This window comes from Rattus norvegicus, chromosome 20, assembly GCF_036323735.1.
Source record: "Rattus norvegicus strain BN/NHsdMcwi chromosome 20, GRCr8, whole genome shotgun sequence".
Lineage (NCBI taxonomy): Eukaryota > Metazoa > Chordata > Mammalia > Rodentia > Muridae > Rattus > Rattus norvegicus.
In genome coordinates, this window is record NC_086038.1 from 28,784,510 (window position 1) to 28,798,666 (window position 14,157).

The 14,157-nt window shown below is 52.4% G+C and overlaps 1 protein-coding gene across 9 annotated transcripts in view; it reads right to left on the minus strand.

Moving 5' to 3' along the window:
• Positions 1-14,157, minus strand: part of Cdh23 (cadherin-related 23) — a 382,501-nt gene that overhangs the window by 1,386 nt on the left and 366,958 nt on the right. For 3 of the 9 annotated variants that reach the window (XM_063278914.1, XM_063278915.1, XM_063278919.1), the window contains 20 exons: positions 12,854-13,078; positions 12,216-12,385; positions 11,843-11,980; positions 10,835-10,954; positions 10,118-10,295; positions 9,760-9,971; positions 8,238-8,429; positions 7,982-8,095; positions 7,045-7,174; positions 6,701-6,952; positions 6,463-6,624; positions 3,689-3,945; positions 3,296-3,393; positions 2,445-2,565; positions 2,284-2,363; positions 2,075-2,115; positions 1,922-1,982; positions 1,404-1,533; positions 1,163-1,285; positions 761-865 (listed from right to left, as the gene is read on the minus strand). In XM_063278914.1, the coding sequence (XP_063134984.1) occupies positions 761-865; positions 1,163-1,285; positions 1,404-1,533; positions 1,922-1,982; positions 2,075-2,115; positions 2,284-2,363; positions 2,445-2,565; positions 3,296-3,393; positions 3,689-3,945; positions 6,463-6,624; positions 6,701-6,952; positions 7,045-7,174; positions 7,982-8,095; positions 8,238-8,429; positions 9,760-9,971; positions 10,118-10,295; positions 10,835-10,954; positions 11,843-11,980; positions 12,216-12,385; positions 12,854-13,078 (2,909 nt within the window). Of the gene's footprint in view, positions 1-752; positions 866-1,162; positions 1,286-1,403; positions 1,534-1,921; positions 1,983-2,074; positions 2,116-2,283; positions 2,364-2,444; positions 2,566-3,295; positions 3,394-3,688; positions 3,946-6,462; positions 6,625-6,700; positions 6,953-7,044; positions 7,175-7,981; positions 8,096-8,237; positions 8,430-9,759; positions 9,972-10,117; positions 10,296-10,834; positions 10,955-11,842; positions 11,981-12,215; positions 12,386-12,853; positions 13,079-14,157 lie in introns of those variants that run through there. The other 6 variants (XM_063278916.1, NM_053644.2, XM_063278918.1 and 3 more) reach the window with 5 other exon arrangements.

Sequence of the window (14,157 nt, forward strand, 5' to 3'; positions counted from 1 at the left end):
CTGCAAAAAGAGGGACACCATCATGACTGAAACTACAGTGAGCTGAGGGCTATGCCTAGGGTGTGAGCATGAGCAGGTCACCCCAGAACCACACTGGCTGTGATCTGCCTCCTCATCTAACAGGCCGGCCGGCCTTCTCAGATTGGATTTTAAAGGTTTACCGCCTGTCCTCAAGCACGTGGTATCAGTCTGGACACCACTGTGGTATCTATGTGAATTTGTGACCAAGCTGACAGGAAAGCATGACTAGGTAGAATCTCTCTCGAGAAGTAGGAGGAGCACTTCCTGCTGCAGGCTTTCTGTCCCCTTCATAGCATACGCCGGGGTGGAAATGGGCATTTTGGGAAAGCCAGTAGTGTAACTCAGTCTCTAGTGGCTGGAACAGTAGCCCAGGATAGGCAGGCCTGCCTGGCCCTCCTGACCTGTTTCTTAAAGTAAAGGCCCCTTAGAAGGTGGTTTGGGGTTAAGAACCACTGCTTTGAGGCCACCTCATTTCTAGGAAAGACCCCACAGGATCCAGACATCACAACCTCCTTTCTGACTTCCTGGAGCAGCTCTTGGGTTTGGCTGCTAGGATATCGAGAGAAGAGCAGACTACTCCCAGTAATGATGGAGAGAGAGAGAGAGAGAGAGAGAGAGAGAGAGAGAGAGAGAGAGAGAGAGAGAGAGAGAGAGAGAGAGAGAGAGAGAGAGAATGAACACATCCCCAGGAATGGGGCACACCACACAAGTTTCCCCGCTCCCGAGGCTACCTCACTACCTCGGAGATGGAGGAATGGCAGGAGGAGGCTTTTTGTACCATCCGTTGTGCAAAGAGTTTTTTGAGCCGTAGGTAATCCTCCAGGACCACCTTCAGCAGCGAGCCCTGAGGGAGGGAGAAGGTTAACTCCCCACTTAGGCTGGTGCCTGCCCTGCCCCTTACATGCCCATGGCAGTCACGGTGGTGCAGGTGTCTGGTCCTAATGCAGAGAATGGGAACAGCCTGGAAACCGAAGGCCTAGATCTAAAGACACCACAGGCTCCTGAGCCTGCTAACCCTAGTGCCCAGACTCCCTTCAGTCCTGAAAGAAGTCAGGTCCAGATAAACCAGCTCCTTACATCTTTGAGTAGGGATCAAATTCAGACAGGGCCTGGGTACTGGACCCTGCAGGACAGGGCTCACCTTAATAGGTCCTTCTCGAATGATCTGACCCAGCTTGGCTATGTTGTCATACTCCTGGATGGCTGCCCGCAGGTATCTGTCATCTTCAGGTTTGACTGCCGCGGGCTCACGTCCAAAAGTTCCCTGGGGGAGAGGGGACATTGGCTGGAGCAGAGAGGTTGACAGTCATAGGCAGACGGGGTAGGGAACCACCCTCCAAAGCTCTGAGCTTGGCCACAGGCTGCTTGCTACCCTGGCTCACATGGGTGCGGGTGGGGCTGTTCCACAGGTCTGCGATCTCACTCAGGTTCTCAGGGAGGTCATCCTCATGTTCAGCCTGTGCAGCCAGCTCCAGGTTCCGGCAGAAGGGGTCCAGCCACACAGGGTTGGCTCTGCAGTTGGGGAATGGCATAGGGTAGCCAAGAGGCCTTCATAGCCTTGCCTCTAACACTGCCCATTCCCTTGGTCCACCATAGTGCCTTCGGCAGGTCTACACAGGAAGGCTACCGTGGTACCTATGGCTACATCCTTCTGTCCTTCTGTAGGATCCTGTTAGAGCTAGGACTGCGTGCAAACCTGGGTCAGCTTTCTCAGGGAGCCCTATGCTCCCTTGTAAGGGGGACCTGGACAACATTTCTGAGTGTGCAGAGAAGTGAAAAGACCACTAGGGGGAGCCCACATTCCATGTTTCAGCCAGTGTGGGGGCTGCTACAGATACTTCTCACTAGCTGGATCCTTCAGGGATCTCCAAAGGGGATCTGCAGACTTGAGTCCACGCACCCATCGAAGGAGTATTTGTTGGTATTGGGCATGTCCATGATGTCAATGAAGCCACGGTTCCCTGCAGGGAAAGAATTTGAGTGAGGAGGAAAAGGGTAGAGCCAAGGGGAGGACCAGGCTGCCTTACCCTGATCCCCACCAGCCTTCACTCACCAGCAGAACCAGCCACAATGGCCTTTAGCTTTCTCTTGTGTCTGGAGAGAGAGGGAAGGAGGAAGAGGGAGCGGGGAGGGAAAGAGTGTCAGTCAGCTCCACAGTGAAAGCTGACCTGTTATATCTGGTCCTCGGCCCCGCCTGCCTTGGTGCCCACTGTCCAGGGGACGTTGGCTATGCTGGTTCAGGCTGGAGGTGGGGACACTCACATGGTCCTGTAGTACCAGTTCATGAGGACAAAGAGCATGGCAGCCAAGAAGAGAAGGATGGCCAGGACAATGATGGCCATCTGTGGAGATAGCAGGCCAGCCATTAGCAGGTTGGTCCAGGGACACAACTCAGACAGCCGGAACTGACCCAAGAAGCGTACCTGCAGGGCAGACATGTCGTCCGGCAGCTGGACAGAGATGGCAGGCTGCACGTCCAGTACATTGTAGTTCCGGAAGAGGTTTCGAAGTTGTTCCTTGTTCTCATCAATCATCTGGATGACCCTGTACAGGGGCCACAGGCTCTGCTCTACCTTAGCCAGCCACTCCCTTCAGGAGCCACCCTCCATCCCGGGGCAGTGTGTTCTGCCCCCACATGAGCCCAAACGCTCACATGCTGCTCTGAAGCCCAGCAAGAGCAAAGCCACCTAGCTGGGAGAGCATGGTATCTTACAGGGCCCGCAGGTCTGCGTCCAGGGTTCTCATGGACCCCAAACAAATGGACAGTTTCGTAGACATGGAGAATTTCATGGTTTGAATAGGAATGGTCCCATGGGTTTGAATCCTTGGTCACCAGGGAGCAGCACTAGTAGGAGATGTGGCTTTGTTGGAGGAAGTGTGTCTCTGGGGGATAGGCATTAAGGGTTCAGATGCTCAAGCCAAACCCAGACTTTCAGTCTCTCTTCCTGCTGCCTATAGATCACCATGTCTGCCTGGAGTCACTGTGTCTGCCTGGATGCTGCCATGCTCCCACTATGATGATAATGGACTGAACCTCTGAACTGCAAGCCAGCTCCGATTAAATGTCCTCTATGAGAGTTGCTGTGGTCATGGTGTCTTCACAGAAATAGAAGCCTGACAGTCTGTGAGGCCTGGAGGGATGACGTTCCTGCTACCTGGCTGTATTCTTCCCCAGCTCTGACCATGCAGTGAGGCTGATGGTAAAGTCTGGGCCTCCTTTGCGAGTTCCTCTTTCCATAACAGGTAGTCCACACATGACCCTCCCCCCACCTACCTGTCCACATCCAGGATGCGGTTCGTGTCGCGGTTGACCACGTGGATGAGCAGCTCTGTCTGTGCAAAATTCACTCTTCCTTTCATATCCACATGGAACTGAGGAGAAGGGAGTTGTGGGTGTGAAGGTGCGTGGCTGGCTGGGGATAAGTCAGTACTGGCAGGCATCGTGCAGGAGCCCATCCCGAGTATCTGATGAGAACTCCTGGATCTCCCTGACTTAACCGCTAACTCCCACCCAGGGCTCACTCACTATCAGCCTTTTTTACAGACAAGGGAAGGGAGGTCCACAGACCTGGGGCTGTCCCTCAAAGCCATGTGGCTATGACGTGACTAAGGAGGGGTCTCGTCTGTGCCATCTTCCCATCGCCCCAGTCCAAGGGCCCCAGGACACCTGCACGTCATCAGTGTTGACGATGGCGCCTGTGATGTTGGACAGCAGGCGAATGAACTCCTCCTCAAAGCCACGCACACGGTCTGGGATCTCGTTGATGACTATCTTAACGCGCTGGTCATCCCTCAGGATGTAGATGCCAATGATGGCTGTATCGTTGTGACCGGCCAGGTCTCGGGCCACGATGTCTACCACAAAGTAGCCAGGGCTGTAGGCCATGAAGAGGTCAAAGGTACGCAGGATGCCGTCCACACTCCCTGTCAAAGAGTCCAGGGGTGGCATAGCTCAGAGGCCTCACACACTGGTGACAAATCCTGCACCCACCACATCCTTGGGGGAAGTCATGGTTCTTTATGTACACGCACCCTAAGTGCTGGGATTATGAGCATAGGCTATCATGCCTGGCTGAAGTCTCTTGACTTGAATGGTTGCTCCAGCTTTATGTAAACACTGCACTTTATTTTTTAAATTTTTTATTATTTATTTAATGTATATGAGTATACTGTAGCTGTCTTCAAATACACCAGAAGAGGGCATTGGATCCCTTTACAAATGATTGTGAACCACCATGTATTTGCTGGAATTTGAACTCAGGACCTCTGGAAGAGCAGTCAGTGCTCTTAACCACTGCGCCATCTCTCCAACCCCAACACTGCATTTTAAATAGCTTCAGGCTCTTCTGCCTGAAGATGACGAGGGTGTGATGACTATTTCTGAACTCTAGGGTCTTTCCCATGCACTATACCAGTGCTTCTCAACCTTCCAATACTGTCTGTCACCCTTTGATACAGTTCCTCATGTTGAGGCCAACCCCAACCATGAAATTATTTCCGTCACTACTTCAAAACTAATTTTGCACTGTTATGAATCATAATGTAGATATCTGATATGCAGGTGATCTTAGGTGACCCCTATGAAAGGGTCACTTGACCCCCAAGTGGGTTATAACCCACAGGTTGAGGAAGGCTGCTTGTAGACAATAAGTACTTCAGAACTCCATAAATACAACAGAGAGATGACTAGAGATGGCATAGGCTAGACCATTGGTTCTCAGCCCATGGGTCACGACCCCTTTGGGAGGGGTCAAACTACCCCTTACAGGGGTCACCTAAGCATTGGAAATCACAGATGTTAAATTACGGTTCTTAACAGTAGCAGGATGACAGTTATGAAGTAGCAGTGGCAATTTTACGGTTGAGGGCCACTACATCTGGGGAACTGTAGTCAAAGAGTTGCAGCATTAGGAAGATTGAGAGCCACTGGCCTAGGCGAGTCTGAAATAGACAAGACCTGGGTTCAAAACCTGCCACTCTGCAACCCATGTGGTGAATTCCACAGCTTCTCTGCAGTTGGTTTATTAAAGTAAGAGCAGTGGGGGCCGGGGTCGTAACTTGGTGGCAGGGCAGCTTACACACCATGCCCAAGCCCTGGGTTTGGTTCCTAGCATCACATTTGAAAAAGCACAGTCAGAGAGCTTAGGAGGTCTGGCTATCCGACTCAAGCAGGGGCGTCTGAACTTAACCCGGAAGGACAAGGCAGGCATCTCGGGAAAGAAGAAGGTTGGGCTGGCGTTAAGGAAATGAAGGCGGATGGGTGGGTGACCTGGGGGTGTGTGTCTGAATACAGAACCCAACGCAGATGGTGGGAGGGGGATGTGAGGCCAGAAGCAAGGACCAGAAGGAAGGTGTGGGAGCCTTGGATATCAGGTCAAGACCTGGATGTCAAGACGGGCGCATCCCATGTCAGACGGGGAGTAGACACTTCGTGGGCTCTGCCCCTGAGTGTCTTGCTCACTAACACAGAGGAAAACTCAAGCAGTGTGTGCATGACGGCTTGGATGCCAGCTCCCCAGTGCCTTGGCAAATGCGCCACACACAAGAGGACGGGCACAGATGTGGGAAGAGGCAGGGAGGGGGTGGATGACAGGGGGAGGGGTGGATGACAGGGGGAGGGGTGGATGACAGGGAGAGGGGTGGATGACAGGGAGAGGGGTGGATGACAGGGGGAGGGAAGGATGGAAACAAAAGAGGCCTGGGGTGCAGCTCGGTTGACAGAGGCCTTGTCCAGAATGCATGGCGCTCCGGGCTCCATTCCCAGAACTGGATAAACTCGGTGTAACAGCGTACGAGGGTGATCCCAGCACTCAGGAGGCAGAGGCAGGAGAACCGGGCACGCAAGATCCTTTTTCTTAACCGAGACAGGGTTACCCTAGATGGCCTGGAACTCAAAATGTAGACCAGGCTGGCCTCAAAGTCACGAACATCTGTCTGCCTCTGCCACCTGAGTGCCGGGGATTAAAGGCTTGCACTGCCATGCATGGCTCCAGATCGTTCTTGACTACAGAGAGAGCTTGAAGCCAGGTAGGCTACATGACACCCTGCTGTTTAACAAAAACAGTAAAACAAGGCCAGGGAGATGACTCAGTGGGTGGAGGCGCTCGCCACCAAGCCCGATGACCTGCTATTGATCTCTGGGGATTCACGCACTGAAGGGGAGAAACCAGTGGCTCCAAGTTGTCTCCTGAAACCTCTACACACCGTGTGGGTGTGTGTGGGTGTGCACTTCCCTCCTTTAAATGAATAAAAATGCATCCCCCTGCCCCACACACAGAAGAACAAGCGTGTGTATAGAGAGAAATGAGGTGGTAAAGAAGGAATAGATGAGCAGAAACTGCACGGGTGAACAGAAGGGCTGACATGGATGGCCACCCAGGTCCTGTGCTCACACAGACTCCATCCCCGGACTGAAGTCCATGCAGTAACAGGGGCTCCTACCCATGGTGAAGACCTGACCCACATCCTCGGAGTCATTGGCCAGGGCCCGGAAGTAGTGGATAGCCAGAATGCCATAGAAGACCAGGCTGTTGTTGCCGATGTCTGCATCCAGGGCCAGCACCTGGATCAACTCCGAGCCTACCTTGGCGTCGGTGGCCACTCCTGTGGGAACAGGCAGGCCACATAAATGTCAGGGAAGGAGCCACCCATGCCCTCAGGCCCTGGCTGGTCCCTGCACCTGCGGTATACTCAGCCTTGGTGAAGCGTGGCGGTTGGTCATTGATGTCCTCCAGCACAACGCGCACCTCCTGCAGGGTGAGATCGGTCAGCAGATCGAGGGCTGGGGAGGGTCCTCGGGGAGGGGTCCAACTGCGATTGCTGGACGCCTTGACAATGAAGGAGAAGATGGCTTCCGTCTCCCGATCCAGGTCTCTAAGCACTAGCAGGCGTCCGTCAGGTTGTAGGTGGAAATTCTTGTCCTCGTTACCAGCTGCGGGCAGACAGGGCACAGGGTGAGTGCATGGCCACCCAGGGTCCTCCTCAAACCCAGGGCCGGTGGGGCACTGGCTCTGTGGACCCCACCTGCAATGAAGTAGTACACAATGGCATTGGGACCTTCATCTGCGTCCACCGCGCCTGTCACGTTGCCCACAAGGGTGCCACGGGGGGAGTGTTCAGGCACTGTTAGCAGTTGGTACTGAGGGCTTCCCTTCTATAAGAGAGGAAGTTGTTACAGGAGGTCCAAGCTTCAGCCCTGGCCAGAGGACCTTTGGTACCTACCCTGTGGGTGTGAGGCCTCTATCACTCAGAGAGCAAGCAGGACCATTGTAAGCTCTATGAGATCAGGGCTTAACCTTCTCTGATGTCTCCCCAGTATCTGAATGCATGTTCCTTGTGTCTGAACACTTATGTGCATGCACACAGCCTCTATGAGATATCATTTATATATGTGTGCGCATGTATGTATATACATACATATACATATGTATACATATGTGTATATATGTGTGTATGTATAATATACATATACGTATGTATACATGTGTGTATATATGTGTGTATGTATAATATACACACACATACATATACATAATATACATGTGTATATATATGTATATATACATACATATACATATGTGTGTGTGGATATATATATATGGGGGCCACACCAGGGCCCTTCAGTCCCGCTATCCTTTGGGCTGAGTCTTGGCTCAAGACTTTGGAGCCAATTTTTAACCTCCAGAGCCAATTTATACGCTGTGTATATACACACATATATGAACATGACTATATGTGCACTCTATGTGAACACATAGATTCTGGGCACTTTTGCCTGGTTTTTGGATCACTTGAGTGATACCTTGCAATAGAATCATCTTTGAACGCCACAGCTGCCTGTGGGGAGTACAGGTGGACGCTCAGTGCATGCTAACCCAACGTGTACCAGGGCAAAATATGTAGACTTGAGGTGGGAAGGCTCTGTGGGGATGTCACTGGTACAGGGGATGAGTGAGCTCACAGGAGGCCTCACAAAGAGGGGCTCATTGTCATCGATGTCCTCCAGGGCCACCTGCAATGGCTGCATCGTCTCGTATGGCACTGGCTGGCCCAGGTCGCTGGCCACCAAGATGAGCTAGAAATGAAGGAGCCCAGTCAGAACAGAAAGATGGGGTTGGGTTAGTTTAGGGCCCTAGGGAAGCCCAATGGAACAAGTCCCCCAGAGGCAGTCTAGCAGAAATCCACACAGCCCACCTCACCCAGGCCTGCACCCTTACACTGTACACTGCCTGCTTCTCACGGTCCAGGCGCTGCGCTGTCTGGATGAGGCCACTAATTGGGTCGATGGTGAAGTACTCCCAGTCACGGTTGCCTGTTGACTTCAGGAAGCTGTAGCGTACTGCCCCGTTGAGGCCTTCATCCTTGTCTGTAGCATAGACTTCATACACATTGGAACGTAGCGGGATCTCCTGGGGGGAGCCATGGGGAGGGGACATGTGGGCATGGAAACTCCCAGAGCCAGTCTCTGATGAGCTCTTGCCTCAGCCAAGGCCCTCTCTTCTCCAAGCCTCAAGTGACTGCATTCCCTTGAGTTTGGTGTAGGACCCAGCAAAAGCCCAACTGTAGTCATACCCCAGCCCTGCCCTAAGCACCCCCTTCCACTCTTCCCAACAAGAACATGCTTCTTGACTGTTAGAAACCTCTCAGCTCATCCAGCCTTCACTGTTTTCTCGTTATTCACAAGAAGAAGGCCAAGTGGTAGTGATAAAAGCAGGGTGACAGATAATTGCTTTATAAATGCTGGCTGTTCAGGAGACACGGATCTCCCCAAATACAGAAGGAGAGGGTCGTTGAAGGGAAAACTTAGCAAATGCAGTCTTTGGTGTGGAAAAGAATTAGATTGTAATTAATTTATGTCCCAATCCCTTTCACAGAAAAAGATTTGAAGCAGTTGACAAGAATATGTGAATTGTAACAAGACTGAATAAGTTAAAAAGTTGGGGTACAGGTACAAAATGGAAGCTTGAAGGTAAAGTACGTGTCCTAAGTCTCTGCAGGGTTGGGCCACTGTGAGCTCCCTGGTGGGCAAAGCAAAAAGGGCTGATGGATCACTGCAGTGTGACACCAGGCCTAGTGTTTCCGAGAGCTTAGTCTTGGGATCATTCTCTTCTACAGGACCCCAAAAAGGAGAAAGAATAAGAAGATGGTTCCAGCATGGCTGTTCTGAGCTGTGAGGCCTGCTTGAGTTTATGAAGCAAAGGACAAGCTAGAGATATCCCAACTACTCCAAGGACACCGGGGCCAGGAAGAGCAGAAGACAGAGCATTTGCCCCCGACTGGATGGCCAAGGGAGCAAAGAATGAGACACTGAGCCAATCATTTTGGCATCAGAGGGCCAGCAGACAGACGGAAGGGTCCTGTGTCTATTTTGCACTATGTCTGAGGGGAAGTGAGTGGCAGAGGACCAGATACTCCTTGTCTACGAGCAAGAGATGCTGTCTATGCTATTGTTAGCCTGCTCTCAAGAGGAAAACAAGAAGAGTTGCTTGCTCAAGACCATTTGGCTGAAAGAGCTACACTTGAACCCAGATCTTTTCCTAGACTACAGACTTTCTAGACTGCCCACAGAATGAGTGAGTGCGCAAGATCTTTCCCAGGTGGCACTGGGCAAGTCTGGCCTCAGTGTTCACATTCTTGCAATGGGCCTTCTACTCTGTCAGGCAGTGAATGCAGGCTGAGGCAGCAGAGTGGATGTGGGAACCACGCGTCGGTGGGCAGTGGGCCCAGGATCAGGGCTACCTCTTTGATGTGCAGAATGGTGCCATTGGGTGGGCGCACGAAGACGGGGCGGTTGTCATTGACATCGATGACTTCCACTAGGAGCATTGTGGTGCCCCAGAGTGGGGGCTCCCCACCATCTGTAGCCACTACGGTCAGGTTGAACCTCTCATAGGACTGTAGTGGCCGCTGCGTGGTCACCAGGCCCGAGTCCATGTCCACAGAGAAAGCCTCTGGCAGTGGGAGAGAACAAGTGAATGCCCTGGCTAAGGCAGCCTTCCTGTCCCCTCCTTCTCCTCCTCCCCCTGGGTGGGAGACATTGCAGCCTGCCCCTCCCCATCCTCTAAGCCCTCCTGGGCAGCCAAGGAAAGTCACATACCCATTCCGGGACCCTCAAGAGAGTAGGTCAGCTGGCCATTAGAGCCCTCGTCCTGGTCAGTGGCCAGCATGGTGATGACTGAAGTACCTGCTGGCTCATTCTCGTACACACTTGTGCTGAACTGTGGCTTGGAGAACTGAGGCCGACAGTCATTGACATCAAGTACTCGGATCACCACCTGGGGAGATTGTAAGAGCCTGAAAGGGGCTCCCTTAGGAAACCCTGCCACGCAGGGATAAGGTGGGGTAGAGGAGGGACAGGGTACCACTCCAGGTGAAAGGTCCTGTCATTTAACTAGTAAACTGATTTATGTTTTGAGACAGGGTCTTTCTGGACTACTCTAGAACTCGCTATGTAGACCAGGTTGGCCTTGAACTCAGAGATCCTGTCTTTCCAGTGGTGGGATTTAAGGCATGTGCCATCACATCCATTTGCATTGTTTATTTTTTGAGACAGGGTCTTAGGCTGGGGGTGGGGCTAAGTTGGTAGAGTGCTGGTCTCTCTGTAGCTGTCATGAATGAGGCTCTGGCTTGGTCTTCATCACTTCATATATGAGGCATGGTTGTACATGTTATAAAATCCTAGCACTTGGGAGGTAGAGGGAGGAGGATCAGGAGTTCAAGGTCACCCTTAGCTACAAAAAGTTGAAGTGACCCTGGGATACTGGCACTGCAGCATGTCCAAGGCTGAGTTCTGGGCCCAGGTTGGTACCCTCACCTGCACCGAGTTCTCGCGACGGTTACTGGCCACATCGCCAGGGTTGTCTTTGGCCAAAGCAGTTAGGATGTAGTGGTCCTTCTTCTCTCGGTCCAGAGAGGACAGCACATAGATGTCACCCTAGTTGGAGGAGGAAGGTTTCAGGGGACTCACCAAATTAACGTGTTTACTGAGCATCTACTATGGACAGAGTCTGTCTTAATGCTCCCAAGAGGAGCAGCAGTCTCTACTGTGTCTCCCTTCTGAGAAGGAGTGACTAGCCCAGGCTCAAGCCAACTGCCTGACCGGGTGCTGGCATAGAGTATATATTTGGGTAACAGTCACCGTAATGCCAGGCACCATGCCTGAGGGCTCGCAGGAGTAAAACCTCCTGGAGGGAAGTATGCAGCGGGGCACGGAGGGCAAAAACCCCAGTTCCAGGCACTGCAGAAGGCTCTGTTGACATTCCTGTCTGTCACAAAACTGTCTCCTCACACCGGAAACAGCAGCTTCTGGATTAACAAGCACACACCTGAGTCACCAGCCTATCCTTCCCTCTGAATTTTTACTCTCACGAAAGGCTGAGACCTATGGGGACTTGTGGGTCCCACCCTTTGGGGTACCGTTCCTCGTTCTACATTGACTATAGGACTATGTATACAGCAGGGGCTCAAACACCACACCCAATTCCCACAGTGCTCCTCGGCTCTTACAACAGTCTCAAGAAGCGGTCCCCTGAACTTGTTTGGAGCATGTCACCAAAGGGCCAGTTCCCAAAGCTGGTGGCCACACTTTCTTCAATCTGTGGGTCATTGTCTTTACAACCCCTGGGACTCTGAGGAGAGTTTAGCTTACTTAGCTAAAGAAGCCCGAAGTCTACAGGTGTGACAGAACCCAGAAACGGAGATACCTGGGATGTTTTGGGTGGTGTTTCAAACCAGGGCCCTCCCACTCCTTGAGTCAGGCTCTTCCACTTCAGGGGTCAGGCCCTCACACTCCCAGGGTCAGGCCCTCCCACTGTTGACTTACAGTGTTGGGGTTGATGGCAAATTTGCCCTCTCCATCCACCAGGCTGTACTCGATGAGAGCAAAGTTGCCTGAGTCAGCATCCGTAGCTGTAACCCTCAGGATGACCGTGCCCACAGCTACATCCTCAAAAACAGCCTCCTGGAGAAGGGGACAAAGGATGGGGGACAAAGAAGAGGAGAGAGAAGACAGGGTCACCCTGGAGCCTATGCCCTGCCCAGGAATTCACCAGTGCAGCGAGGCCCCAGGACAACAAGCTACTCCTGTGGTTGGCATTCCAGGGGGGCTCAAGGGGGAGCAAGTGGGAGTGGAAGGCTCACCAAAGACCCCAAGCAATTGGTACAGGTCCTGTCCCCGTGTTGGTCTGTCCACCTACCTGGTAGGAGAGCTGATCAAAGATGGGGTTGTTGTCATTAATGTCTACAATTTCCAGGTAGACAGGGATCTCAGCTGCCCGGGGTGGGGACCCATTGTCTGAGGCCCTCACGGTGAAGTTAAGCCAGTGAACCTCCTCGTAGTCCACCGTACGGTTGGCGATGACCTTCCCTGAGACACAGAGGCGCCCAAGGCTGAGTTGCGGCCACTCTCATCCTGGGCTCTCTGAGGAGGGGCGCTTTACCGGGAACGTGAGTAGGTACTGCCCATGGCAGGACAGAGGCTGAGGAGGGACTGCCTGCCATCAGTTGTCCTCCTCAATGAAGGGAAGGGGTAAGAAGCTTCCTCTGCTTCTTATGAATATTAATGACCCCAAGGCATTCTGGGACACCTATGACCCTGCTCCCATGGGGATGTGCTCACAGGAGTTTAGGTGGTAGAAATGATGATGGAGTCTGCTAAGTTTTCAACAGACATCTGCGGGCTTCTATCCCAACCAGGACTAGAAAATTCTATCCTCCGCTGGGAGCATCGGAAATGACTGGCATGTCAACCATCTTGAATCACACACAGGGCAGGGGTGGGGGGTGCATCCTAACTAGATGTTGGTAAGGATGTACGTGGAGATCTGCCACGTACCTGCTGAAGAGTCTTCGAGCTGGACATAGCCTGGGGGTATGAGGTCTAGCAGGGTGTAGGTGATCAGCCCGTTAAGGCCCTTGTCGGGATCAACGGCGGCCACAGCAATGAGCGTTGTGCCTGGGGTGGCCCCCTCCAGGACCCGCTCTGTGTAGTAGGTGATTCCAAAGGGCTTGAACTGCGGTGTATTGTCATTGACATCCAGGATGTTGACCGTGAGCTTGGCTGGGGTGTGGGTGGGAGTTAATACCAGAGATGGACCCCAGTGTCCCACCCCAATGCCTATTGCACTAGTCCTTGATGGAGCCTGAGAGCCCAGGGGTTCCAAGCTCAGAGGACAGCAATACCTCACACTATTTTATTTTATGCGTGTGTGATGTTCATGTTCATGAGTGTGTGCACGTGTGTGTGTGTGTGTGCCTGTGTGGGGAGGGTAGAGGTCAACCTCAATCGATTTTCCTCAGCTCTGTCATTTGCCTGAAGTCACCAAGTAGGCTAAACTGACTGGTCACACAAAAATCCAGAGATCTGCCTGTCTCCACCTCCCCAGTCCTGGGATTACTGGTGTTACTGTGCCTGGAATTTTTATGTGAGTTCTTAGGATCAAGCTCAGATCCTCATGCCTGCAAGACAAGCACTTTACTGACTGAGCTATCTCCCCCTGAGAATCTGTCCCAACTCTGAGACTGTAACCTGTGAGCTTTCTCTCTGATCTGATCATTGCTCTTCTGTAAGAGGCGAGACTTGTATTCTAACAATGGGCTGGGTGACTCTGTCGGAACCCTTGGTCCTTTGGGGGACACAGTTTCCTGACAGTCTTGGAGAGATAGGGATGAGGGTGGCTTCACACCATTTCTTTGATCCAGCCTTCTCTATCCCCTAGGAGTGGTCCCCTCAGCATAAGCAGCCTGGGCCTGTGACCTTAAAATCTCAGGTTATGAGAGAGAAAAACAAGTATGCACTTCCCCCTGAAAACCTTGGGCTTTGGGCTGGGAAGCTAAGCAGCCAGGCCCAACAACTGTCCTTGTCTTACGTCAGTAGCCACTTGAGAATACTCCATCTCTATACTCTCTCCTCTGCCCGCTCTGCCTAGGCTTCCCAATCCAGTCCGTAATATCCTAGAAGATATGGTGCTTGCCCCTTCTCTATCATTGAGCCTGGGCCACTGTGGTCTGCGACCTTGAGTTCCCTTCTTTTGCTCTTGGCTTCCTGTCCCAACCCCAGGGTTTCCTATTGGATAATTATGGGGGGGTCAGTTCCTGTCTCTGGTTCTGGCCACACCCTGGGTCCTGTCATTATTCTCT